The sequence below is a fragment of the Amblyraja radiata genome, chromosome 17 (assembly GCF_010909765.2).
Source record: "Amblyraja radiata isolate CabotCenter1 chromosome 17, sAmbRad1.1.pri, whole genome shotgun sequence".
Taxonomy (NCBI): domain Eukaryota; kingdom Metazoa; phylum Chordata; class Chondrichthyes; order Rajiformes; family Rajidae; genus Amblyraja; species Amblyraja radiata.
In genome coordinates, this window is record NC_045972.1 from 32,536,332 (window position 1) to 32,563,939 (window position 27,608).

The following is a 27,608-nucleotide window of genomic DNA, read 5'->3' on the forward strand; positions in this document are numbered from 1 at the left end:
GGTCAGGAAGAGATTCACAGTACAAAATGCCGTGGAGGTTTTTGGAAAGGATGCAGAGCTGGGTTACCAGAACAAATCTGAAGAAGGGTTTCGGCCCGAAACGTTGCTTATCTCCTTCGCTCCATAGATGCTGCTGCACCCGCTGAGTTTCTCCAGCATTTTTGTGTACCTTACCAGAACGATACCTGGATTAAGGAGTAAGAGTTGGTCTTGGCATTACACAGAGAGTGGTGAATCTGTGGAATTCTCTGCCACAGAAGGTAGTTGAGGCCAGTTCATTGGCTAGATTTAAGAGGGAGTTAGATGTGGCCCTTGTGGCTAAAGGGATCAGGGGGTATGGAGAGAAGGCAGGTATGGGATATTGATTTGGATGATCAACCATGATCATATTGAATGGCGGTGCAGGCTCGAGGGGCCGAATGGCCTACTCCTGCACCTATTTTCTATGTTTCTATGTTATATTTAGCACAGACATTGTGGGCCGAATGGCCTGCTTCTATGCTCTGTCTGAATTACTCTCAGAATTGTCTGTATCCTGTTATTTGTAAACTGTGTGCGTGGAGAGAAATAGTCAGTGGCACACAAAGTTAACAAGGAGAAATAGTGGCTCTGAATGTGATCATGTTAAAATTTGTTTCCATACAATTTGATCAATAATAAGATTAGTATACACTGTATTATAAGTGGAGAAAACATCCACAGTGCACTGACACACTTCATCCTGATAAATCATGCAATTCCACAGCAAGGGGGAGGTGAATTTTAATGTTGGGAGGATAAAATGGGATCAATGCACTGATCACATTTTATTCTCCCTCGATCCCAATCAACTTCTCCCTTGCTCCACTACTAATCTATACGTTGGGGGCAATTTACTGCGACAAATTAACCACAATTTGTACACCTAATCACGGAGAGAATGTGCGAACTTCATCCAGACAGTGCCGGGAGTCAGGATTGAACCTTGGTCTCTTATACCTGTAAGACAAGTAGCTCTGCCAGCTGTGCCACTGTATCCAGCCTTCACATATATTACTTTTTTGAACCTCTCTAATGACTCCTTTAAGTTGGTGTGATGAAGTGAAGAGATTTCAAAAATGGGTTTATTCTCGAGTAATGTTATTGGAGATTTTCTGGATGATTCTGGAATTCACTGTCTGAAAGGGTGGTGGAAGCAGATTCAATGGTAACTTTCAAAAGGGGAATTTCGTGAAGTGGGAAATTTTCACAGCTCTATGGAAAATGTAACCAATCAGACAATTCTTTCAACAAGAAGATGTACACGAAATGCTGGAGTAACTCAACGGGACAGGCAGCATCTCTGGAGAGAAGGAATGAATGACGTATTGGGTCGAGAAGGGTCTCGACCCGAAACGTCACCCATTCCTTCTCTCCAGAGATGCTGCCTGTCCCACTGAGTTACTCCAGCATTTTGTGTCTATCTTTGGTTTAACCTAGCATCTGCAGTTCCTTCCAACATAATTATTTCAACAAGCAGACTCGTTCTCAACACACTGAATGGACTGGATGATACAGTTTTACAAAATCAGTTTTACAAATGTAGAAAATCTGAAATTAAAACAGAAAATACAAGAAACACTCAGCAGGTCAGGTAGCATCTGTGAAGCAGGAAGCTGAGCTAATGCTTTCGGTTGAGAATCATTCAAGATTCAAGTCATTCGAGAGTTTATTGTCATGTGTCCCAGATAGGACAATAACATTCTTGCTTTGCTTCAGCACAACAGAATATAGTAGGCATAAATAAATACAGAACAGATCAGTGTGACCATATACCAATGAATATATATATATACACACACATAAATAACAGATAAAGTGCAATGGGCTATTAATGATCAGAGTTTTGTTTGAGTTGAGTTTAATAGCCTGATTGATGGCTATAGGGCACAGGCTATTCCTGAACCTAGATGTTGCAGATTTCAGGCTCCTGTACCTTCTACTTGAAGGCAGCGGGGAGATGAGTGCATTTTATGCTTGCATTCTAAACTCAGCACATGCTTCTTAAACTCTTTAGTGCTTGCGTTCTTCATTGTGCGATCCATTGAATATGCATAATTGACAAGCAAAGTAAAAGTTACAGACAATATACACTGCACCACATCCTACCCTAATCCTACTTTATCCTCCTTTCATTTCTGTGTGGGAGTTGTGGAATATAAAACAAGTAGAAAAATACTGGTTGCACTTTGCAGGTAAGGCAGCTGGTGATTACCAAAAGCAAACTGCAGATGCCGGACGAAATGTGTAGGAAATTGAAAATAAAAACAAAAAAACGCCTCCAGCAGTTTTTTTTAATTTCAGCGGCTGAGGACATCCAGCAATTTGTTTGTGCGCTGCTCGTTCTTGCATTGAGGAAGAGGGTATTGAGGGACACTCCCTTGTCCGCTGAGGACGGCGGCCGCGTGCGCGGCGCGGTGCTTTGGAGACGCTCCCTGGCCGCACCGGCTGCCTGTTTGCTCCTCGTTCAAATCAGTCCCGGCGTGCCGCGCGCTGCTAACGGCCGCCGAACCCCGAGAGGGAGGGGAGAGGGAGGGAGGGGGCGGCCAGCCTGCGCCTGCCAGCCGCAACCATGGCCGAGTCGCTGCCGCAGACCCCGAGCAGGCACGAGAAGAGCCTGGGGCTGCTCACCACCAAGTTCGTGTCCCTGCTGCAGGAGGCCAAGGACGGCGTGCTCGACCTGAAAGTGGTGAGGAGAGGCCCGGGGGGTGGGGGGTGAGCGGCGGCACTTGGCCGGTCGTGGAACGTGGAGGCGGCGGGCGGGCGCGCGATCCGGGCTCCGGGCCGGAGGAGGAGGAGGAGGAGGGAGGCGACACGACACGTGCGGCCGCCCGGGCGCTGCAACCCCGATCCCTGCTGCGGCAACCCTAAAGCGCCCCCCCCTGATCCTCCATCCGGCCTCTGCAGTCCTGACCCCCACTGATCCCTGATCCCTGCTGCTGCAGCCCTGATCTCCCCAACCCGGGCGCTGCGCCGCATGATCACCCTCGAACCCTGCTGCTGGAGCCATGACCCTTTCCATCCCCATCCCTGTTGTTGCAGCTTTAAACGCTCTCCTAATGCTGCATTCCTCATCTGCCCCCTGATCTCCCACCCGGGCTCAGCAACCCTGATTCCCCCGATCCCTGATCTGTCCCCTCTCCGGGAGCTGCAGTCCTCAACTACCTCCTCCTAGGTGCTGCGAGACCTCATATGCTCTCATTTCCCCCCACCCCACCTGGCGCTGGGTCCCCTGTCCGACCCTGCCCTGTGCCCACGGATTTCCCCTCTTGATTTATCTCTGTCTTCCCATACCCCCCCCCCCCCCTCTTTAAACTATCAACACATTTTTATGGCCAAAATAGCAAAGTGTGGGAGTTGCTAACTTCACCCGCACACAATGCATAATTGCCTGCCTTGCCAAGTGGGAATTGAATATCCATGCATCCTCTAATGACACCACACTTGTTGTGTCTTGGTTGATTTACCACTGTTGAATATTTAGAATATACATTAAAAGTATTGTGTGGAGGTAGGAGAGAGAATTCCGCAAACCAAACATCTACACTGTTCTTCGTGGTAGTAATTGGCCACCGCACAGCTCTTTCGGAGGAGTAATACAGTGTTTTGCATTTACTGGAGAGAGGCACCTCGTCTATTCATGTAAATCAATCAGATTTGCTTTTTTATTGCTCTGCTTGTTCAGACCCTGCTAGGATCTGCTCCTTCGACAATTCCTGGATAGGACAGGTGGACCGTCCACAGGGTTTCTAAAGGCCTGAAGAATGCTGCATGCAAGAAAGACGCGCATACACTATTGCCCTGGTGGTTCAGTGGGCTGACGCATTGTTCATGCCACACACAGCTTACAAAGGGTTAGAGGCTCAATGCACAAGCTGCAGGGTTGCCCCCTCGGCAGTGGTTGGGGGTCTCTGCTCGTCTTGCTGTTGAGGGTGTCCTGTGACAAAGGCAACGTATGGAGGACTAACAGTGATGTTCACAGCAAATGCACCTCTCACCTGATGGAATAGTGTGCTGTGTTTCTGTGCCTGTGGGTGAAGATTGTCGCTGTGGGTAGCATACTGGAGGCTGGCTCTTGTGTCAGATCTGCCTCATTTTAAGTTTGAGGTCATGTGAATTGCAGCCCTCTGTGGCCAGATTGTAAGCTTGGATTGTAGTTGCTCATGTTGAAATATCAGAAATTGGTTGTGCCACGATTCTCCTCGTGGTTGAATAACTAAGTGATATTCCTGTGACAAATGCCCTGTGCTTGTTAGTTGGGACACAAGGACAGTAATAGATCACGTAACAGAGGTAAAACTAGATGTATTATGTGTCCAGAATCGTATTGAAGCAAATGAACAATGCAGCAAGCATGTGCACTTAAATTGGAAATAACATTGATATATCTACTTGCTCATTCTTTCCCTCAGTCTTGCAATTTGGAAGACATGTAACTGCAGGATGACTTTTATTGAGAACAAGATTCCATCCTGATATTTTAGGGTTTGTTAGTTCCGAATCTCCATGCTTTGTACAGAGTGCAGCATTACAGCGATGTGCCCTCTGTAAGCTATCGGCACGGAAGCTTTGTTCCATTCATGATGCCCCAACAGGAAGTTAAAATGGTCCGGAGGGTGAAAGGTGAAGGGTTATTAAGGGGATGTCATGGGTTCCAGTGGAGTGGAATAGCTAGCTCCATTCATGACACCCTGTGCATTCCTTCACCTTTGACCCTGAGCAGCCATTGTAACTTCTGTTAAGGTTGCAAACACCCATAATTAAAGGTGAATTATCTGCCGTTTAGAATTTCCATAATTGCTTCAACAAGACATTTTTTCTCCTCGAGGAGTTGGAATTCCTTTATATGAGCTGTCCACTGGTGGCTGAACATCTTGCAGCATTTACCTCCATAGCTTTTGTCCTCTGGCCCTTCTGTGAACAACGATGAGGATATCGGGCTTTCTTTCAAGCCCACTTTCAAGCTCGGAAGTGCACCAGTGGCTTTTGATACTTCCTTTTAAATCCCCCCAGTCTTTGGGCATTGTCTGCTCCTCTTTCCCCTCACCCCTTTCTGACAGATGCTAGGGTTATGCCTCAAGAATAGCAATAGCCAGATAATGTATCAGGATTTAACATCCATGTTGTATATTACTTGGCTGCAGGAATACTGAGTGGAACTGATTTTTTTGACCCCATACCCCATTCCCTCTGTCTCCTGCTTGTCCGTATTGGTGTGGTCTCTATTGCATGTTCTTTGCTAGGACTGAGATTCTTGAGTTATACAATAATACAACGCAGAAACAGTCCTTTGGCCCACCGAGTCCATGCTGCCCTATCAACCACCCACATATTAATCTTCCCTTTATCCCTAATTTTTTTTTAAATTCTCCACTCATTCTCATCAACCCACCCCAAATTCTACCACTCATGTACATGCTTATTTAGACTGACCAATTAACCCACCACCCCGCACATCTTTGGGATATGGAAGGAAACCAGAGCACCTGGAGGATGCACACGTGATCATGGAGAATGTCCAGACTGCATAGATTGAACCCGAGTCTCTCGCGCTGTGAGTTTGCAGCTCCACTAGCTGTGCCACCCAGATGAGAGAATCCCTGCTGACGACAATCGCTGGACATTGGATCATATTTGCTCCCCGCTCTTTCTTGCTCCGGGTTAGATCCAGATCTTCAACACTGCACACACCACTCCGTCCCCATCCTAGGCTGGGATCCTACATGGTGAACCTGAAATAGATTGCCATAGAAATCCAGGTGGGAGCTTCTGTGCCAACCTGTTTGTCTGTAAGTGACTTCAGTACCTGGCCCACGTGGCAAATTCATAATTCAACTCTGAAGTGTGCTGAAAAGCCTTGCAGGGCTACTAAAAAAAAATCCTATTATTCAACAAAAATCCTCCCCATCTCTGGATCAAGATGACAACCTGGCACCATGCTGGAAACAATTGGCAATATCCAGGGCACCCATAGCCCAAAGTAAAAGAGCCAAGCAGCGTGTTGGTTTCCTTTGTTTTTTTCAGCTTGTCAGCTGGTTCATCAGAGTTGATTAATGGATACCAGTTCCATAATTGGAAAATAAATTAAAAGGTAAAATGACTGAGCATGAGGGAAAGAACAAGTTGCAGTGGCGCAGGGAAATACTGGTTTGCTGCTCCTCTATCTGGGGGACTGGGTGATGCTGATGCTCTGGGAACTCTCTGTTGCCCTGTTCCATTTGGACATCCTCTGTGAAGGTGAATGACAGTAGACTATTCATCCGTAGAGAAACAATGCCATTAAGCGAGGACTCTCCAACTGTGTTTGGAAGGCGGACAGTGGGATAGGCATCTTATGCCAGTCCAAGCTGAGTGGTGCGTTTATCCTCGAGGCTTTTCATTAGAAATAATGCGTGGTCCTCTGCTAGAAATACACTAAACTATAAGTTATGACATGAGCCTGTTTCCTTCACAACCTTCATTTCATACACCTGCCTGCTTTCAGCTGAGGAATCAGTACAACTGGTTTCATGTGCCAGTGGGAGCCTAGATTTTATCTTTCTGCTATAAACAGAAGGAAACTATTTGTCTCATTGTTTTCTTGCTGATTCCCAGCAGAACAATCCATTTTCCCTCCTTATTTCCCTGCACCACTACAATTTGTTCTCTTTTACTCATGCCCAGTAATTCCATCTTTTAATTTGTTTTGTAATTAAACGACCAGACCATCTGGCCGAAAGACTGGTTGTGGAAAGAGTGTGCAAACAGCACCCGATGTTGGCATCGAACCTGGATACTTGGAGCTTTGAGGCCTAATGTCTGTGTGTGATTGGATAGTTGTGGCAAGGGGGCCTGCCAACCTTAATTTTGGGGCCAACTAGCTTGGGTTGTGTAAGAAATATTTGGGTGAAGGATATTTAGAGGGGAAATTCTGCTTTTGGTCGAATCCATGGCTGAGAGGTGATCTGTAAGCCAACACCAGTACATGACCGGATGAGGTGTCTGAAGCTGCTATTTGGGTGAGGTATTAAATGGATGCTGCATTGTCCATTCCAGATGTCATGGTGGATCTTGTCTTCTGACCAACATCATAACCTTCAGCCATTACACCCTTTCATTACAAATAGCAGCTCCACACTCTGATTCTTTGGACACAAAATTGTGGCCACATTTACCATTTTTTGTTGCCCCACTCAATAATTATCCCTGTGTGCAAAACGTCTAGTGCTTGAATGCTGGGAAGAGATGCTGGGGTGTACAAAAAGCTTATTAATACAATGAGTCTTTTGGGGCTAGAATTGGCAGTTGCTACCTCTCGGGTCATCTTTGCAAAGTGGTCAGGTAGCCCCTATCCGTTTGCAGAGGGCATGGATGCAAATCTGTTCAGATTGCATCTAGACAGTAGCACTTATGTAGGCTGGGTAGCAAGCTTGGGGGCCAGCTACCCTTCTCCCACATTTCTTGTGTATGATACTATTCTGACGGGAAAAAATTGCCTTTGTTCTTATATTGGTTAGATCAGTGTCTCGGAAATGACCACCCAACACCTGTTTGGCTGCATTGTTTCAATTGGGTGGTTCACCAGCAACAAGTAAGAAATAAGCTGGGAACTAAGACAAAGCTGATGTTTCTGCCATGACTGGGGCACAGTTTGATTATTTGAGGCCTGGCATAGCATGGGTTCCTACATTTTGTCGTCTGCCTTCGTCAGGATGGCACCTTACATTTGCTGCATGTTTTAGGGCTGGTTTCCTAATCCTACAGTGTGGAGCGGTGAAAGTTAGTTTGGGTGGTTCTGGAGCAGATGGAATGTTGGAATCTGTATGATTCAGCTGGCTGCATCTGGGTGATCTTGGCATGTAGTGCCTCTGGAAAAAGAGCTGCAAGGCATATGCACTTGGCTTAGAAAGACTTTTAGACTGTTTCAAATCTAAATGCATCCTTTGCTCCAACCACAATGATGGTATTGATCAGTGGATCCTTGATTGTCACTGAAAATATTTGTCCCAGCTGGAACCATATAGGTCCATTATCCAATCCAGATTCAATGTTGTGTTTGCTTATCTCAGTCCTGGCAGTTGTAAGCTGCTCACAAGAATTTTACTGTTGGATTTGGGTCACTGGCATGTATGGGAAGGGACTTTAGGGGAGGGGACAGTTATAGATAGCCCTGGTGGGAGTAGTGGACTATGTGTCTGCCTATTGATTGACTTCACCTACCCCTCCTTTGAGTTGCAGCGCCTGATGGCTTACAGTCCAATAACTGAAGTGTGGCATGTTGTAGAGAAGCTACTTGTCTCCTGTCATGGTGCGATCCAAGGCAGCCATCAGTTTGTGTGTTGTTCGCCAGCTGCTGACAATGGGGTTTTGGGCTGGAGACGAAAAATTCATTGCTGATCAGTTGATGCAATTTGAGACCAGTCGTCTTTGCCTGATGTCTTTGTGGCTACGTTTGCTGGTGAGGTGAGGGAGAACTTGGGAATGAGGAATTTGTTTGCATCTAGGGTGCTGCTTGCGGAAATATGAAAGCAAAAAACAATGGTTAGATTGTACAAGTTAGAAGGGAATTGGCTGTGGATTAAAGTAGATTGGCATATCTCGGTCTGGAGTGGTGGAGTAGAACCAATTAGTTGGCCCATTCAGTGCGGCACAGGCATTGTAGGCTGACATTGCTGTCTCTCCAGGTTCGGCTGCATTTAGTTGCGATGGAGTGGGTAATCATGTGACATCAGTAGCTGGGACGATGGGTGGGGGAGGAAGGATGATGGTAAATCCCAAGGGAAAGGATATTTTTTTGTTTTCTGGGATCAAGACTGTTCTTGTATGTGGCAAGTGAAGTGAGGGAGCACTGCCAGCCTGTGGAACATGTTGCATTGGACTGTTTAGGCATTGGATGACCTGGAATTGAATAGAAGGCACCCTTTATGTTACACCTTTCACATTGTCAGGACATTAGGACTTAAGAGGATTTGAAGTGTGGTCGCTATTCCTATGTCAGAATGGTTCACAATAATTCCCTCATGCCTTGTAGGTATTGGGACTTCTGTTTAATCCTGACCTCCGATCCTGTTTGCCTGTCCCCCTATGATCATGTGATCATCCCTTGGTGCTCTGTACCTGTCACATCCTAAAGATGTGAATGGGGAGGTAAATTGGACATGGAAATTGTCCCTTGTCTGTAGGTCAGCAGTTGAGGGGAATATGGGGAGAATAAATGGGCGTAGCGTAAGACTCGTGTCTAAATGGGTGCAAAAAAGTTTGCCTAGATGCAGTGGGTTGACTATAAACTGCAGTGTGATAATGATCGGAAGCAAGGATGATTGTAGGGTAAATATTGGTCAGGGTGCTTGGCTACCTTTTGTTGGAATGTTATCAGGTCTTTTACTGCTGTGTGGGAGAGTAGCAGGGGCCTCAGTTTGCATCTTATCTGAAAGGCTGCCCCTTCAGCAGGACAAACGTTTAAGTGCTACGTGGTGGTGAGGGCTAAAAGTCTGTGCTTGAGTTCCTGGAATGAGACTTGTTCATATGAGTTTCTGTTGGCTGAACGTAGCTCCAGCAGCAGGAGTAGGAGGAGATGACAAGATAGATGTGTGGAGGGAACTGAGCAGAGTTTGTTGCAGGAGGCCACTTTTCTGCTTAGTGCCAGGGGTGCAGATTATCCCTGTAACTGCCTCCAAAGTCAAATAGTTTGTGGCCCTTGATGCACATTTCACTGGCAAAGCCAGCATAAAATGCCATATTCAACTGTCTGTAAAGCTCCTAGTGCACTATCTCGAGTTCCTCAGAAAGAACCTCCCTGGATATTGCTGGGTGGGGTGGGGCTGTCATTGAATGGCAAAGGGGGGTGATGTCATTATGAGGTGTGAATGTTACTTGCCAACCAGCTCATGATCAGATGTTGCCAGATTTTGTGGTATGTTGGCACAAACAGCTCATGGCACTAACTGTTGTGCATTCATAGATGAGCATTCCCACTTGTGGGTCCAATGAAGGGAGGGGCATTGAAGCAACAAAGTTTCTGCTTCGACTGCTTCCTTCAGGGATGAATGCAGTGAGGTTTGAGTCCAAGAGGTTAGATTCAAACATCTTTCTTAATGAGAGACAGTTTTAGTTTTTGAAAGATTTTTCATCTTGATTCTCATTGATGTATTGATCAAGTCAAGTCTAGTTTATTGTTAGATGCACGTACATTTGTACAATGAGGTACAGGTACAGTGAAAATCTTGTTTACAGCGGCATCACACACAAAGCCTCTGACAACCCCAGAAAAAACATAAAATACACATTCTGCGAGGTGCTGAATACGTCTATGAAAAGGGGCAAGACATTGGTACAAAACTCATCCAGGAGGTGGTCCATTGTGTTTCATTGCCGAGCTGGGATTACGGTTATACTGGTTGGTTCAAGGGAATGATAGGTATGGGAAAATAGCTGTTCCTGATCCTTGGTGGTTTGAGACTTCGGACCCCTGTACCTCTTGCTCGAAGGTAGCAGCGAAAAGAGGACCATATCCAGATGGTGGGGATCCTTGATGTAAAGATGCCACCACCTTAAGGTATTGTCTTGTAGATGCTTCCGATAGATGACCAGATAGTTCTGATGTCTTGGTCCATTATTTATGCATCATCATTGAAGTTCATCTTTTGTTTTTTTAAGCTGGTTCTGGAGTCTGTCAAAATAGTTTTATTGTCATGTATATAAGTAGGGTGAGGTGCAGGTACAATGAAAATCTGTAAGACTACATACAATACGTTCATGGCAGTGTTGGAGTGGCCCATTCTTAATCACGTTTGTGACCAAAAATATGAAAAATTGTGGAATACATCTCCTAATTCTGAAAGCATTATAGGTATATTGTTTTGTACTGTATATGATTCATATTTTTTTGGAAGTTTATCAAGTGAAATGTTTATGTTACGCTGACAATGTTTGTTTAGCGTCAGAGGTCAAATATGACTGATCACGTGTGTGACCTCACTTGGAAGCATTTTTTTCATCTCGGTCTTGTCTTACAAACTCAGTGAATTTTAAAAAGCTAGAATGTTTATATCTTTAGCAGACATGCATTATAGTTCTGTAGGTAGGAAAATAACAATGAATAAGATTAATTTCTTACAAGATTTTTTTAATGTATTAATGTGATGACATCTGGTCACGTGTGCAAAATTTGGTTCACTTTCCAAAGAATGGCCTGAGTGTTGATTGAGCTGAATGCACCTTTGACATACCTTGACACGTCTCATGCCTCAGACTGTAATTGATACAGGGCTCCAATTCCTTTGGTAGTGTTGCTGTTAGAAGTTGGAAGGGCGTTGAAGGGTAGTATGGCTTGAGCCTAAATGTTGTTACCGTTCTCCTGGTCCTCCTCGCAAATACCATTGCATTCAGAGAAAGAAACCTCCACCTGCTTCCTGTGCTATTCCAAGTGTGTCAATGTGAATTTGCACCATTCCATGAAATGCCAATCTCTCATCAGCAATGTACAGATTCGTCAAGTGGAGCGAGTGGCCCATTGCACAATAACAGGAAGTGGAACCTCTGTATCCCAGCATCCCAGACTAGTCGGTGATTTTCCTCACTTGCACAGGAGGAGGTGGGTGACCTGTCTTATAAAGACACAGGTGGAGCCCATCTGGTTCATGCCAATTCCTGGCAGAGCTATTTCATCGTAGACACCAAACGTAGACTGGACGATCATTTCGCTGAACACCTTCGCGCAGTCTGCCTGGACCTACCTGATCTCCCGGTCGCTAAACACTTTAACTCTCCTTCCATTCCCACATTGAACTTTCTGTCCTAGGCCTCCTCCATTGTCAGAGTGAGGCTAAGCTCAAATTGGAGGAACAGCATCTCATTTGGGCAGCTTACAACCCAGTGGTATGAATATTGATTCCTCCAACTTTAAGTAACCCCCTGCATTCCCTCTCTCCATCCCTCACCCACCCAAGTCACACCAGCTTTTCGTTCTCTCCCAGCAAACAGCTAACAATGGCCTGTGTCCTTTATCATCATTACTTTTTTGCATATCTTTCATGGCATTGTTCTATTTCTCTCTACATCATCGTCTTCATATCTAGTTTCCCTTTCCTGCGATATTCAGTCTGAAGAGTCCCAACCCAATGCTTCACCCATAGATACTGCCTATATCGTTGAGTTACTCCTGCTTTTTGTGGCAATCTCATCCTTTTCCCCTCCACTTTGTATTCCTGGAACATTTTCTCTCTTATACACCCATCAAATTCCCTGCGGTACTTGTGCCACTTACCTATAGTTAGAGCCATTTATTTCACCCACAGTCTTTGGGATGTGGGAGACAGTGGAACACTCAGGGGAAGCCCACGTGCTCACAGGGTGAATGTGCAAATTTCACACAGATGGAAACTGAGGCAAGGTCCCTGGAGTAGAGAGGCATGAACGGTGATCTAACTACTTTTCACCGTCATGTCAGTTTCCAATATTAACTTGCTACCTTTTGTTTTGGCCAATAGCTTTTCATTGGGTGCTTCCTGAGTACACACAAAGCCCATCGAAGTAAATGCACAAGGGTCCCTGTCTGTGCTAGGATCGCTGTCATTAATTTGGGTTAATGGACTAGCTACAGTGCAGCATATGTCCCTGCAGCATTATGCTGCAAGACGAAGGATATGTCAGTGTGAGTGCAGCAGGCATTCGCTACACTGGTACTAGAGGTTGTGTGTTTGCTGCAGGAGCAGAGAGTGGGTGAGCTAGGAAGAATGAGAGAAGAACTCATTCGATGTACACATTTTTCATGGACTGGAGGAACTCATCGGTTGTGGAAGGAATGGGTGAACAACATGGTTTCACTGGTTTCTTTTTTTATTGTCATGTGTACTAGATGCAGTGAAAAACATTTTTTTGCATACAGCTCAGCAAGACTATACCCATACATAAGCACTATTGCCTCGGTCAGTACAGTATGCACAGAACAGCCCACTGACTCCATATGCAAGAGGCACCATTTTACAGTCCCAGTTGCAGATGGCCATCATTCCGATCAGCACACGAGCCTGGCCCTCTCCAGCCCTCAAGGACGTGAAGGCAAGATCCCCTGGTTCCTCTCACCGGGCCCTTTGTCCAGTGTCTGCCACGTCCCCTTCCACCCCCTCTCTGATCCCCAATCCTTGGTGCAAGCAGGGCTTGGGCTCACCGGGCCTCTGGGCCAAGCCTGCTTCATAATTCTTCTTCAGGTTCATGTTTCGCCTCACTGATGGGTCCAGAACCATGGGCCACTTTCTGTAAATAGGGATGGGTTAAGAGCAGCGATTGGGATACATTTCTTCATCCAGTGGTATCAGTCTTCACCTGAAATGCTGCCTGACCCACTGAGTTCCTCCAGCATTTTGTTTTGTTTGAAATCTTTTTCCTCAGTGGGACTGTGGAAGGTTAGTCATTGTGTTCAATCAATCAGATTAGCCTCTATCTTGATGAGCTGTAGAGCAAACAAGCTGCTCATTGCAATACAAGGGGAAGAAGTGTGTTTATCCAAATACACATGAGAGAAGTGTGCCAGTGGATTTGGATAAACAATGACAGAGGAAAGTCAGCTGAGCATATATCCACGTAGGCATTAGATGGACTGAGTGACCTGTTCCAGTGCTATAAATTCCATCATTTTGTTCTCTTTCCAGGCGGCAGACACGTTGGCCGTGCGGCAGAAGCGTCGTATTTATGATATTACCAATGTTTTGGAGGGTATTGGATTGATCGAGAAGAAATCGAAGAACAGCATTCAGTGGAAGTGAGTATGCCTGATTGCAGGTTGGGCCCGGATCTGTGTGGCGCTTCAGTGTCTGTGTCCTTTTCCACTTCTGGCTTTTCCACTCCTTTCCCTATCTGCCTCTTTTTATGTTTCCCACCCCTCCCTTTCCTTTTCCACTCTATGTCAGCTTACAAATGCATTTCTTCTGGCTTGGAGCTTCAGATCCTGTTAAAAATGCAACAGTCAGAAGTGCCCTTGCTGGAGTTTTGTTTGGAATGAATTGAACCCTGCTGGCGCTATCAAATTGGCATTAGAAATATAACGGTGTGTGATGACTGGGCCCCGTACTATTAATCCTGCATGGAAACACGCATTTTGGCACATTGAATCCATGTCGACCATCGATCACCTGTTCACACTAGTTCCATGTTATCCTACACACTGGGCAATTGAGAGCCCAATTAACCTACTAACTGCACGCCTTTGAGATGTGGGAGGAAACTGGGGTACCCAGAGGAAATCCTCACTGTCACGGGGAGAACATGCAAACCTCACACAGCTGTCAGGTTCGACCCTGGGTCTCTGCACTGTACGGCAGTAGCTCCTCCAGCTGCTGCATTGTGCTGCCCTTGGACTCTGGGTGGAGAGGGTTGAGGAGATTGGGATGGCTGTGAGCTACTTTGACTGGGCTGTGAGATATGGCTGTGACCCAGCTGCTCTGAGTATCGCCATAGTCTGTCCTCCTTTAGAATTAGGAGCAGGACAAATTTGTGTGAGTTTATTGTGCATGATGCTGCCACTGTACAGGTGCTAACGAGGACTGACCATTTGACTCCAGTAGGCCACTAGGTGGGAGGGATGGAGGGTGATGTGGAGAATTAAATGATAACCCATTAGCACTGTTTGTTTACTGACAGTCAACAACCAGATCTTCTGTTTTGCTTCACACCTCTCAATGTGAGAGTTATTGCAAGCGAGCAATTTCCCACTGTTGAAATCTCTGCCTGGACTTAGAAGCACATTCTGATTCCTTGGGAGAGACAACTGATTAGCACAACAGTGGAGTGGATTCCTGCGAGTTGGATTTCTGAGGGGGTTGATTACTGGGATAGTTGGTGAAGCTTGACGAGTTAGACCTTCTCAGCAGTACAGCAAACTATTGGACCACATCGCTAATCACTGAATGGAAACAGGCAGAAGCTGAACTGGCCACAACATGACCAGTGTCAAGCGGGTGGCAACTCTGACAAAAGATGCAATTACCACGGCGGGTGGCCACAGTGGCACAGCGGTAGTTGCTGCCTTACAGCACTTGCAACGCCAGAGACCCGGGTTCGATCCCGACTACGGGTGCTGTCTGTATGGCGTTTGAACGTTCTCCCCGTGACCGCGTTTTCTCCGAGATCTTCAGTTTCCTCCCACACTCCAAAGACGTACAGGTTTGTAGGTTAATTGGCTTGGTGTATGTGTAAATTGTCCCTAGTGTGTGTAGGATAGTTTTAATGTGCGGGGATCGCTGGTTGATGCGGACTCAGTGGGCCGAAGGGCCTGTTTCGGTGGTGTATCTCTAAACTAAAAACTAAATTACTGCCTTGCGCTCTATGTCTTGCTGAGAGAGGGAAGTGGTTTGTTGTGATGATGATGACGGTGACAAGGTGTGTTGTGCGTAGTTTGAGAGGAAGCATTCTTTTGATTACTGGGAGTGGAGAGAATTGTATGGTAGTTCTTGCGATAGTTGGGGCAGTGAGGGATGAGTTCCTGCCCTTGCAGGAAGAGCAGAGTGGTGATTAGACCAGACAAACTCTAACCCGGAAGTTGGTGCTGACATTGCTTATCCTGTGCGAGGTTTACAGCTGCAGGTTTTGATAAATGGAGCCCATTTCACAGGGAATATGTTGCATTAACCACGGATTTTTTACTGCATTGTGTGGGTTTTGGGCACGTTTCATGCGTTGATTGTGCTTGTGTCAAGCTAGAGATTGATTCCAATTAGTCTCCAGCTTTGTGAAAAGGGGAATTGTGGATATAGAATGAAAACAGATCCTTCTGAGTCCACGCTGACCATCAACGACACATTTACACTAATCCTACATTCAATTATTTTTCTCCCTTCTCCCTGCATTCACATCAACTTCCCTCGGAACTTTCTAGTTTACATAGTCCAGCTACTTCCAACATCCAGTTTGCAGGATAGCATGTCAGCTAGGTGAGATTTTGGGAATTTCCTGAAAGCTCCCGTCCAGAGTGCTGTGCCATTTGAATGTTTCCCCTTCACTCCTGCATTCAGCTACCACCACCTTATTGCGCAGTCTCCCAATCTAGTGAATCTAGTTTGGGTACAATTCTAGTAAGTTATTGCTCCTTGCTGCATCCACTCTGACATACAAATGCTATGCAGAGTTAACCACCTCTCAGTTGGCCTTGCACTGTGCGAACCATACCAGTGGTTGGGATTTGAGTATCCCATGATTTTAAAACTGCTTTTTCGCAGTCCATTTTTCTCCTGGTGGAAATCTAATTTTAAGGCAGTGTGTCCATTTTATTCCTCTTTCCCTGAGGGACGTCAGTGGCATCTTAGTCCTGGTAAGGGACAAGGTCCTCTCACAGCGTGGGTGCCAAGTCAAGTCAAGTTTATTCGTCACAAACACATACGAGATGTGCAGTGAAATGAAAAGTGGTAATGCTCGCGGACTTTGTGCAAAAAGACAGACAAACAAACAAACTACAAACAGAATGGAACAGAATCACATATTCTTTTACATATTAAATATTGTGTGGGGAAGGAAAAAGGGAAAAAAACAGTAATTTTTTTTAAAAAGCAGTAGAGTGGTACAGTAAAGTTAGTCCCTGGTGAGATAGGAGTTTACAGTCTTAATGGCCTCTGGGAAGAAACTCCTTCTCAACCTCTCCGTTCTCACAGCATGGCAACGGAGGCGTTTGCCTGAACGTAGCAGCTGGAACAGTCCGTTGCAGGGGTGGAAGGGGTCTCCCATGATCTTATTGGCTCTGGAGTTGCACCTCCTGATGTATAATTCCTGCAGAGGGGCGAGTGAAGTTCGGCCGAACGCACTACTCTCTGCAGAGCTTTCTTGTCCCGGGCAGAGCAATTCCCAAACCAGATTGTAATGTTTCCGGACAAGATGCTTTCCACAGCCGCTGAGTAGAAGCACTGGAGGATCCTCGGAGACACTCTGAATTTCCTCAATGGCCTGAGGTGGTAAAGGCGCTGCCTTGCCTTACTCACGAGTGCTGCGGCGTGTGATGTCCATGTCATATCCTCCGAGATGTGGACTCCCAGGTATTTAAAACAGCTCGCCCTATCCACAGTATCCCCATTTATCCTCAATGGTGTGTACGTCCTCGGATGATGTGCCCTCCTAAAGTCCACGATCAGCTCCTTTGTTTTTTTGATGTTCAAGAGGAGGCTGTTGTCCTGACACCAGAGTGCTAGATCAGCCACCTCCTCCCGGTAGGCCTTCTCATCGTTGTCTGAGATCAGGCCCACCACCACAGTGTCATCAGCAAACTTGATTATTGAGTTGGAGCTGAACCTAGCCACACTGTCATTTGTGTACAGGGAGTACAATAGGGGGCTGAGGACGCAACCCTGGGGGGATCCTGTGCTCAGGGTGAGGGACTTCGATGTATTCCCTCCCATCTTGACTACCTGGGGCCTAGTGGTGAGAAAGTCCAGGGCCCAGGCACACAGGGGGGTGTTGAGCCCTAATTCCAGTAGCTTCTCGGCCAGTCTGGTGGGGACTATCGCGTTGAAGGCTGAACTGAAGTCTATGAACAGCATCCTCACGTAGCCCCCCTTCTGGCTGTCAAGATGAGAGAGAGCGGTGTGCAAAACCTGGGAGACCGCATTGTCCGTGGATCTGTTCGGAAGGTATGCGAATTGTAACGGGTCCATGTTGCGAGGGAGGAAGGCGCCAGGGAATAGATCCCCCCCCCCCCTCCCAGTTCACTGGTGTTGGGATGATTGACTCTAGCCTCTGCTGCTCCATAGGGGTTTTTCACTGGTCGTCATGCTAGGGGTGAGAGTTGACCAGCTGATCCAATAGAGTAGGTTAGGCTAGGTTTGAACTGTCCATATCTGCAGGCGATAGTTGTGATTAAATAAAACTCTGGATTCAGTGAACATAACCTGCCCCATTTGGATACCTGACCTGCCCCCTGCAGCTCCCACTCCACTGACACTCCAGCGGCAGCTAACTGAAGCAGGTACAATAAAACTCCGATAATCTGCTATCCAGCTGCTCAAAAATTCCACTGGTTCACTATCTGGTCCACCATTTGAAATCCTGATGGTTCTTCATGTGGCTCCATTGCAGAAAAAGAATGAGAAATAGACAAATGCATCACTTTTGCTCAAAATGATGCCATTTTAAAGGCACAGTTGATTACCTACAATTCTCCAGGTGATGCTCCAATTGCCAGGGCTCTAGTTTCTGCGTTGTCCTGAAAGTTAGCTGGCCTTGTTACCTGTGCTCTCTCTAAAGTTGTGGGTCACTAAAATTTATTATTTTAACTATATAAAAGTTGAAAGAAAATGAATGTGATGAGACATTAATATGATAACCTCTGATAGTGAGGAAAATCCCCCTGATCATGCTGGATAAAGGGAATTTTGCTGTAGTAACTTTCCAATCAGAGGTCCACACCAGGATTTATTTGTGCAAGGACAGTGTATGCGTGGTGGGTGTTGGAGAGGTTGCTGAGGGGGGGAGGCCTTGTGATGCAGTATTGAGCACAACACTGCCTTCTGTCTTGCCCCGTCAATAATTTGTACCTCGTGTCTTTGCCCTCGGTCACAGAGGAGTGGGCCCGGGCTGCAACACACGGGAGATCGCGGACAAGCTCATCGATCTGAAGGCGGAGATAGAGGACCTCGATCGGCGGGAGCAGGAGTTGGACCAGCAACGAGTCTGGGTACAGCAAAGCATTCAAAACGTGACGGATGACATAGAGAACAGCAGATATCCTTTGACAATGACCCCCATCCACTCCCCAACCTTTTCGCCTTTCTACGTGCAGCGGCACACTGGGCCCAGGTGTATCGCTGGCTCTGGGGCTGCTTTGTCCTGGGTAAATTCCGTAAGAGCAGAGTTGAGCTTTCTAGCTGGTAAACTAAACTCTGCCATTTCTCTCTCCCTTCTACACCATCAGCAAGTGAGATTGCTTGAATCTTATCCTCCACAGGCCCCGTTCTTACCTCGTAAGATTTCAGAACAGGAGCAGGCCTCTTGGTGTTGTGAGCTTACTTTGCCACTGAATGAGATTGTGGCTGATCTGATTGTAATCTCAACTCCACATTCCTAAATGAACCTGCTAACCTGTCATTTCTTTCCCCAGTTTATCAATAAACTACCTCTGCTTTTAAAAATAGATCAAGTACCCTGCTTTTGCCACCTCTGGTAGAGAGTGATTTGTATCATTTTTATCAACCACTTATTTCTAGATTGTCCTACAAGAGACAGCACAATTCAAATAACTCCCTACTGACCTAACTCCCTAACCTGTCTGACCTTTCCTCATGAGGCAGCCTGTTCTTCCAGCTTCCCTCCTCTCACTAGATGGTCCATCCATGAGCCTGCCCACGTGGCCTTCCTCAGTCCTGTAGGCTGGGATGGGGACTTCCAGCTGTGTTCCAATCCAGTCAGGGATGTGGATGACCTGTCCCCTGCCTGGGATTGATACCCAACATCCTCTCCTTCCTATAACTGCATCCCACATGTGCCCTGATAGTTGCCCTGGAAATGTGGGGTTGACACTTGGCCATTGAGGCTGCAGCAGCAGATGGTTCACCTGCCCGGAGGTGGCGTCACTATTGACCTTGTGTGTCCTTAACTGCCTTGCTCCACGTTGGCGTATGTGACGCATGAAGATATGTGCCGATGTTTCAAAGGTAAGCAATTCTCAGTCGTGTCCAGCAGGCATGGGCCCAGGACCCAGCCACATTGTCCTGGGAGACAGTGATGGGTGAAAGGATTGGTGCAGTGGGGCTGCCCTTTTTGCCCTGTTCCCCAGTATGAACCCATGCTACTGACACCTCTCAAACATTGTCCCCCTTGTGGGACTGTAGGAGGAGATGCTGATGGGATCCGTGCCTTTTGTTGGCACTATGCGTTCACCAAGACCCAAGGTCTGCTGCTGGTGATCCCAAAGGCCTGTTTTGTGTGGTGCTGAGACATTGGGTTGGGGTTTTTATTGATGTCTGTCTTCTCTGCCTTTATGTGCAGGTGATACGCTGTTAGCAATCCAGGCACCCTCGGGCACACAGCTGGAAGTCCCCATCCCTGAGGGGGTGAGTACTTCAGGATATTGCACCCTCCCTCTTTATATCCCCTCTTTCTCCATCCCCACCCCGAAAAAAGGTTGCTATCTCTCTGCTGCCCTACCCTGCCTGGTTGCTGAGCCTCTGCTTGTTTTGCAGGTCCCCAACGGGGTGAAGAAGTACCAGATACACCTGAAGAGTATGACGGGTCCCATCAACGTACTGCTGGTAAACAAGGATACGTCCTCCTCCTGCCCGGTGGTAGTTCCTGTGCCTCCACCTGAAGACCTCATTCAGTGCTCTCCCACAGTGCATACCACCCCACAGAAGCCTGTCCTTGCCAGCAGCCAGGAGGCCGTTGCCAGGTCTCCAGCCCGGCCCGTCTCTCCGTCCACAGCCCCTCGGGTGCCTCCCCACCCGCCCACATCAGTAACGCCCACAGGTAAGCCCCCTTCACCTTTAACCTTTAGAGGCCATCAGATGGAGGCTGGGTGGGAGGTTGCTCTGCTGTTTGCATGTCTGTAAGGTCATGGTCGGGGGTCCAAATCTGGTGGTTGGTTTGTCTCACATAAGTGCATTCCCACTGAATAACCCTCTACTTTTGTAGGGTGACCCAACGTGGCGGCTTCTGGCGATCAGTTGCTAATTTAGCGGCCAGGAGACCTCTCTTGTGCGTTGAGCTGTTGGAATTTTTTTTTTCATCTAGTGAATCAGTATCTGATCGGGTAAACCCACTGGCTGTAGGGGTTATGTGGAGCACATCAGCTGTGATGTACCATTGCACTTTAAAAAAATGCTTCACTTTCCATGCAGTCGCCAGCAGTCTCCTGCTGCCTATGTCTGCTTGAGCCACCTCCATCTCTCTGGCATTTTCTCTTCTCTCCCCTTCCATTTAACCAAATGGAAAGGAACATCTGAACATAAGTGCACATGGGAAAGGAAGCTGGTTGCAATCCCATGTTGTCAGCAATTAGCTGGTAGAGCTGATGCTTCACGGTGCCAGAGACCCACGTTGATCCTGACCACGGGTGCTGTCTGTGGAGTTTGCATGTTCTCCCTGTAACTGTGAGTTTAATCCAGGTGCCCCAGTTTCTTCCCAAGTCCCGAAGACGTGCGGGTTTGTAGGTTAATGGGCTTCTGTAAAATTGCCCCTAATGTGTCAGGAATGGATGAGAAAGTTGAATAACACAGAACTGGTGTGAATGGCATGTGACTCGCTGGGCCAAAGGTGCTGTTTCCACGTTGTATCTCTAAAAACTCAGCTTTGTCTGCGATTTTCAATTATCTTTTCTTTGTCATGACTTCATGCTCCACTGAATATTACTTTGTCTCCCCCCCCCCCCCCCCCCCCCCCGTTCAGAGAAGATCACACGGTGCAGCTCATACACACCCATGTCATCTACATGTATCACTCGGGGCTGCTTGTATGTTGCCTTGTCCTCGAGGTACACCACCCTCCTATTATTCCTAATGCTGCCTGGTGTTGCAATTGAAGCAGCTACTTATTCTTCTTCCTTGACGGAGGAGCCCTGCTCAACATCTGAGCTCTGCACCTCCCACTACGTCACCAGAGTCTATTTTACTTTCTCCCACTTCTCTCCTCCATGACAGTTTGACTGTTTGCAGTTACGTTACAAGTAGGTGTTTTGGTAAGCCATGACAATTTAACTTGAACATGGAGGCTGGTCGTCAGTGGTATGTAAGGATTGAGGGTGGGATTGTCCTTCGACCTTACAATCGGGTAACTGACTGGTAGTGACTTCAGGCAGTGCCTCTTATTCACAATGCAAGAGTTCCCTGGACTGCTGCTGCCTGTTTTTATTTGGACTTTAACTCCTTTGTTATGCTGAGACCGCTGATATCTTCTGTGTCCTCCCTTGCAGTGCCCAGTGTGTCAGCTCAAGAGCCCCAAAACAGTACCAGCGGTGTCTTAAGCCTCGAGCCCCTCAATCTACTTCCAACGTCTGCCTGTCAAGCGACCACGATGGATACGCAGCCTCTGGAATCTTCCGCCTCGTTGGACAGCAGCACGTCCTTGTCCAATCCCACTACCTCCTTCGTTCCAATCAAATCTGAAACTTCAGTGGGTGAGTCGTTTTGCTGTGGGCAGCTCGCGTCTGGAGTTGAAGTTACGTATGCTTGGTTCAGCCTTGAGCTCATTGCCTTGCTGAACAAACAAAGCCAAGTTAATGAAAGTTATAGACAAACCACGCTCCTTCCCATGGGTGTCCCGGTAGTGCAGACAGTGGAACCTCTGTTTCAGTGCACCACCAATTCCAATCCTGATCTTGGGTGCTATCTGTGTGGAGTTTGCATGTTCTTGCTGTGACTGCATGGGTTTCCCTCTACATCGCGAGTGCCAGTTAGTAGGTCAATTGGCTTTCTTAAATTGTCCCTCGTGTGTACATGGGAATCCTGGGAAACTGTTGGGAATAATGAAAGTAAAATGGGCTAGGGTAAGATTTGTGTGAATGGTTGGTGCGGCCGGGTGGGCTGAAGGCCACTCAATCTCTCCTCATCCTTGGGTTTCATAGACTAAGCCATCAGTTAACCACCATTGTTACTGCCTAGATCACGCCCAAGCCTGTCCCATGGAAACACTGGTACTGAGGCAACTGTGGTGGGCTGGGTGTGGATATGGCAGCTGTTACACCCAGCACACTGCTCTGCAAGGACAGCCCACAAAAAGTTGCTGTTTGACCATTTACTGATTTGAATGTAGATCCTGCAGCAAATGCAGCAGGTGTCATTGCATCAAAAGGGAAGCCAGGATCTCCCTCCACATGTGAACGACCGGCCTTGAGGCGTCAGCCTGTAATTCATTGGCCACAATCCCGAGGCTCTGATTCATGACCACACTCCTGATCCATGAGAGCCAAGGTATAATTCCATCTTCACTTCAGGCTTCCTAAACATGAAAGGTTTAACCATCCAAAGACCCTCCTGTTTCTCCTGCTATCTAGTTTAAGGAATGGACTTTGCTACTAGCCAGTTCACGGATCCTTGACCTGGGCATCTCGCACTGATCGCAAGAGTTATTGCGTTGATCGGTGGTCCATCTCCGCTAGCTGCTGAGCTTACACTTGCTGTCATGGGCTCTGCCTGTTCTTTATGTGTGGATCTTTGGTTTGTCTCTGTCGTCCCACCTGCACCCTCAGCTCTTCTTTTTTGGGGTGACATTGTTGTGTTTTTTCCCCACAGAATTGGAGTTTCCGAAAGAATTAACAGAGATGTTTGACCCCACTAAAGGTAGGTGTGACTGGGACCTACTTGCTCTGCCAGTGGTGTGTTTGTTGTGTGTCTCTCTCTGGGTTTACACTGGTTCAGCATAGAATAACCTAGATTGTTGTACAGGGCCCTAGTGAGACCACACCTGGAGTATCGTGTACAGTTTTGATCTCCAAATTTGAGGAAGGACATTCTTGCTATTGAGCGTAGGTTCACAAGGTTAATTCCCGGGATGGCGGTACTGTCATATGCTGAGAGAATGAAGCGGCTGGGCTTGTACACTCTGGAATTTAGAAGGATGAGAGGGCATCTTATTGAAATGTATAAGATTATTAAGGGTTTGGCCACGTTAGAGGCAGGAAATATGTTCCTGATGTTGGGGGAGTCCGGAATCAGGGGCCACAGTTTAAGTATAACTGGTAAGCCATTTAGAACGGAGATGAGGAAACACTTTTTCACACAGTGAGTTGTGAGTCTGTGGAATTCTCTGCCTCAGAGGGATACTTTTAAGAGAGTGCTAGATAGGGCTCTTAAAGATAGCGGAGTCAGGGGATATGGGGAGAAGGCAGGAACGGGGTACTGATTGTGGATGATCAACCATGAACGCAATGAATGGCGGTGCTGGCTCGAAGGGCCGAATGGCCTACTCCTGCACCTATTGTCTATTGTCTATCCCTCGCAGAAAGCTCCCTGAAAGTGTGTGTCCTTGTCTCGAGAGAATCTCTGCCAGCAGTGATCCTGAACTCGCACAGCTTTTGGTGATATTCAGTCGATCTTACACCAGGGTGGCAGGGATTAACAGTTGTCTCTGTAACCAAAACCAGGGTAATTCCCACTTCTGACATCTCTTGGGCTGCTGTCTGTCAGTTGAATCCTGGCTGTTAAGTTCCATGATTCTATAGACATGAACGGAACAAAGTATCAGCATAGACGGCCACAAAACAACCACTTGTAGCTTATGTAGACAAAATGCTGGAGAAACTCACCCGCTGAATTTCTCCAACATTTTTGTCCACCTCCGATTTTTCCAGCATCTGCAGTTTTTTCTTAAACATCTTTTCGCTTAGGGTCATTCTGGTGCATTGTTGCCCTCTACTGTTCAGCTACTTCTGTACAGCAGCAGCTTGGACAACTTAACCAGTGAATTTTCTCCTAATGAACAAGGATTTATTTTGTTTATTCGGAGATAACATTGGTAAATATCATCACTGGACATTCTTAGACTATCTTATTACAACATGGATGTGAGGAGTTTATTTTACCTGTCTGAAGAGTCTCAAACCAGGGGTTAAGGTCACAAAATCAGAGTTTGATAGTTTGTATGGAGAAGAAATGTCTTCACCCAGACATGGCAAAGCATTGGAATTCATTAACAAAGAGAACTAAAGGTGTTTTACAGTACAATAGAACTTTATTTATCCCAGGACGGAAATTGATCTGCCAACAGTCATAAAACACTTTATTTTAGATTTTAAGGGAACCAAAGGATTGTTAATGGTTGAAAATGTTGCTGAGATAAGCCATAATTTTATTGCAGTTGGTATGAGTGGCCTATTTGGTGTCTGCTTTGTTGGTTATGGATGTTTGCATCTTACCCCTGCAGTCTTAGTGGTTTGTGCCACTGGCCTCATGAATTAGGGCTCTGCTTCCATTAGTGTTCAGCACATGATGTCATCAAGTGGGCCAATCCATTCCAATGCTGGGAGTGGTGCACAATTATTTCAAGTGCAAGGTTGCCGTGACGTTTAATGGGTTTGTTTTCCTCTGGGTAATTATGGGAGATTTCATGGCATGGTGTGGCCATAGGTAGGTGTGCAGGACAACACAGGGAATGAATGGTTCGTGCCCTCATCCCACCTTATCAGCAGGGACCTCCCACATTAGAAAAAACAAATATTGTTATTTGAAGTCAAAGGCACAGAGTGCTGGAGTGGGTGAGGTAGCATGTGGATCAGTCTGAAGAAGGGTCGAGACCTGAAACGTCATCTGTCCGTGTACTCTAGAGATGATGCCCGGCCTGTTGCGTTACTCCAGAACCTTCTTTTTTTGTAAACTAGCATCTACAGTTCTTTGTGTCCACAGTTATCTGAACAGTGACAGATTGAGAAAAGGCAACAAGATCTGAGTGTGTTTGCATGTCAGTTGCTGAAAGCAGCATTCAGGGGCAGTAAGGACAGCAAATTGCTTTCAGCAAGCAGTAAGGACAGCAAATTGCTTTTATTGCAGTGGGTTTGAGTACAGAAATGCCTTTGCAGGGTATTGAAGGTCGTGGAGAGACCATCAGAAATTGTGTGTGCAGTTTAATCTCCTTGTCTGAAGAGTGGTTTATACGATGAAGACTTTGCTCAATGTATGAGGAAAAAGTTGATCCGTGTTGGGCCTTTATTCACTGGCACAAAAGAGAGAGAAGCCAATAAAATTCTACCAGGACCAGACTAGGTGCAGGGAGAATGTTCTTAATAGTGAATCCAGAACCAGCATCATGTCCTCTGGATACTAGATACATCATTTAGAACCAAGATTAGAAATATCTTCATCCAGGGGTTGGAGAATCTGTGGAATTATAATCCTGAGATGACAGGTCAAGTCAATTAATTATATTCAATTGGGAGCTGGTGATATTATTTTTAGAGTGGAGCAAGTGGAGCAATGGAGGGAGACGGGAGCAGGCTACTAAAGTGAAGGATTGGTTGTGATCGCATTGAATGGTGGAGCAGCCTTGAAGTGCCAAATGGCCTCATGCTTCTGTTTTCTGTGTAATGTGCAGCTTTCCATCTTGCTGTCTGTTGAAACCCATGCTTTTATTTTGCAGAATGTATGCATTCTGACCTCATAGATGAGCTGATGTCTTCAGAAGGTGGGAATGGAGTGCCTGGGACTTGGAGGGAGGTGCATGGGGACGGAGGGGGTTGCGTGGCAGTGGAGTGGGGTGAGGCAGATAGGCGGGCTGCATGAGTGGTGGTTAGAGGGGGGCTGGTTGGGGGAAGCAGGCAAGTGGGGTGGTTGGGAGGATGATTTTGGGGTTGGAGGGTGTTTGCATTTGGGAGTTCGAGGGGTTGGGGTGGATGGGAGGAGGGTTGGGGGGTTGTAGGTGGCTGTATTTGAGGGGATGGGTTGGAAGGGATGGGTAGAGGAGTTGGGGGGGGGGGGGGGGTGGGTTGAAGAGAGGAATGATTTATTGGGGTTGGAGATTAAAAGTATTGTGACCACTTTGACTGGACTCATGTGGGGAGCCGGAGAACGGACCTGTCTTTCGTTGATTTTGTACAAGTGTCAGCTGACCTTGGGGCTAATCTTCACTGCCATTCCCAGCGATCATTAATTAACCCATCTTGTGCCTGTTTCCTTTGCAGTTTTTGCTCCTCTGTTGAGGCTGTCACCACCTCCGGGAGACCACGACTATTACTTCAACCTCGATGACAGTGAAGGCGTCTGCGACCTCTTTGACGTGCCCATTCTTAACCTTTGACCATCTTCTGGACTTGGTCGCCCGGCAGCTGTATAAAAAAACTTTTTTTAAACATCTTTTTAACAAAACAAAAAAAAGGAAAAAATATTTTTTTTTAAGAAAAAGGAAATAGCATTTTTTGCAGTTCCACATGGATCTCCAGTTTGAAATGGATCTCCAAGAGTGAGTGAACGCTTGATGTGATTGCACCAGAATGCAGTGAAGAGATAATGAAAAGGGCAAGTTGTCGATGAATGTTGCCAGAATGTTTGGCAGTTTCGATTTTGTTTTTTTGTTTGTTTTTTGCTCGCCTGTGAAGAGGATGCTGGGACCCTCCTTTAATCCAGGGCCAGTCGTATCTGCAGCTCTGGTGCTGTTTCAGGAAGTGGATGCATGGGGTTGTGCAAGACACCAACGTGGTGCCAAGTGATGGAGGTCGCCAACTTGGAGGAATGTGTTCAAGACTTAAGTTCTCCCTCCTCTACTCTATGGATGGTGCCACTGACTGTCAGTTTTAATCCGTCTCCTTCTATTAGCCATTCATCATGTGACATCTCCAAGGGGAACAGTCAATTTTCAAGACAGTGGGAGGTATTTATAAAACAGTCAGTCTTAGATGTTATGAGGGTCTTAATCCTACAGATTTCCACATTTGTTGTGAAACGGGCATCTCTGCTTGAAAGATGACAACGTCCCAAAGTCTCAACATTTTCTGCTGTTTCTTTGTCTTGCCCAGTGGTGACAGTGCCCAATGTGGTCTGGGACAGGTGGGGGTGGGGGGCTTCAATTCGTCAAACACACCAGTTAAGGAAATATAATCATGCTGGTCTTGCTTGAGTGGGTTATACAAAACTGTAATGGACCTCTAAATGGGGGGGGGGGGGGGGGGGGGGGGGGGGGGTGGGGGGGGGGGGAGGGCAATTTGAAAAGTTGTGACT

The 27,608-nt window shown here is 46.8% G+C and overlaps 1 protein-coding gene across 2 annotated transcripts; it reads left to right on the forward strand.

Moving 5' to 3' along the window:
- The first annotated feature begins 2,442 nt into the window (after positions 1-2,442).
- Positions 2,443-26,776, forward strand: e2f4 (E2F transcription factor 4). Of its 2 annotated transcripts, XM_033036036.1 has the most exons (10): positions 2,444-2,707; positions 13,647-13,756; positions 18,535-18,696; positions 19,582-19,625; positions 19,960-20,024; positions 20,154-20,436; positions 21,878-22,081; positions 23,196-23,243; positions 26,035-26,079; positions 26,576-26,776. In XM_033036036.1, the coding sequence occupies exons 1-10, from the start codon at positions 2,591-2,593 to the stop codon at positions 26,689-26,691; spliced, it is 1,194 nt and encodes a 397-aa protein (XP_032891927.1). In that variant the 5' UTR covers positions 2,444-2,590; the 3' UTR covers positions 26,692-26,776. The 2 variants fall into 2 exon arrangements, with proteins under 2 accessions (XP_032891929.1, XP_032891927.1); XM_033036038.1 differs by lacking the exon at positions 26,035-26,079 and having other exon boundaries at positions 2,443-2,707.
- Positions 26,777-27,608: the final 832 nt, after the last annotated feature.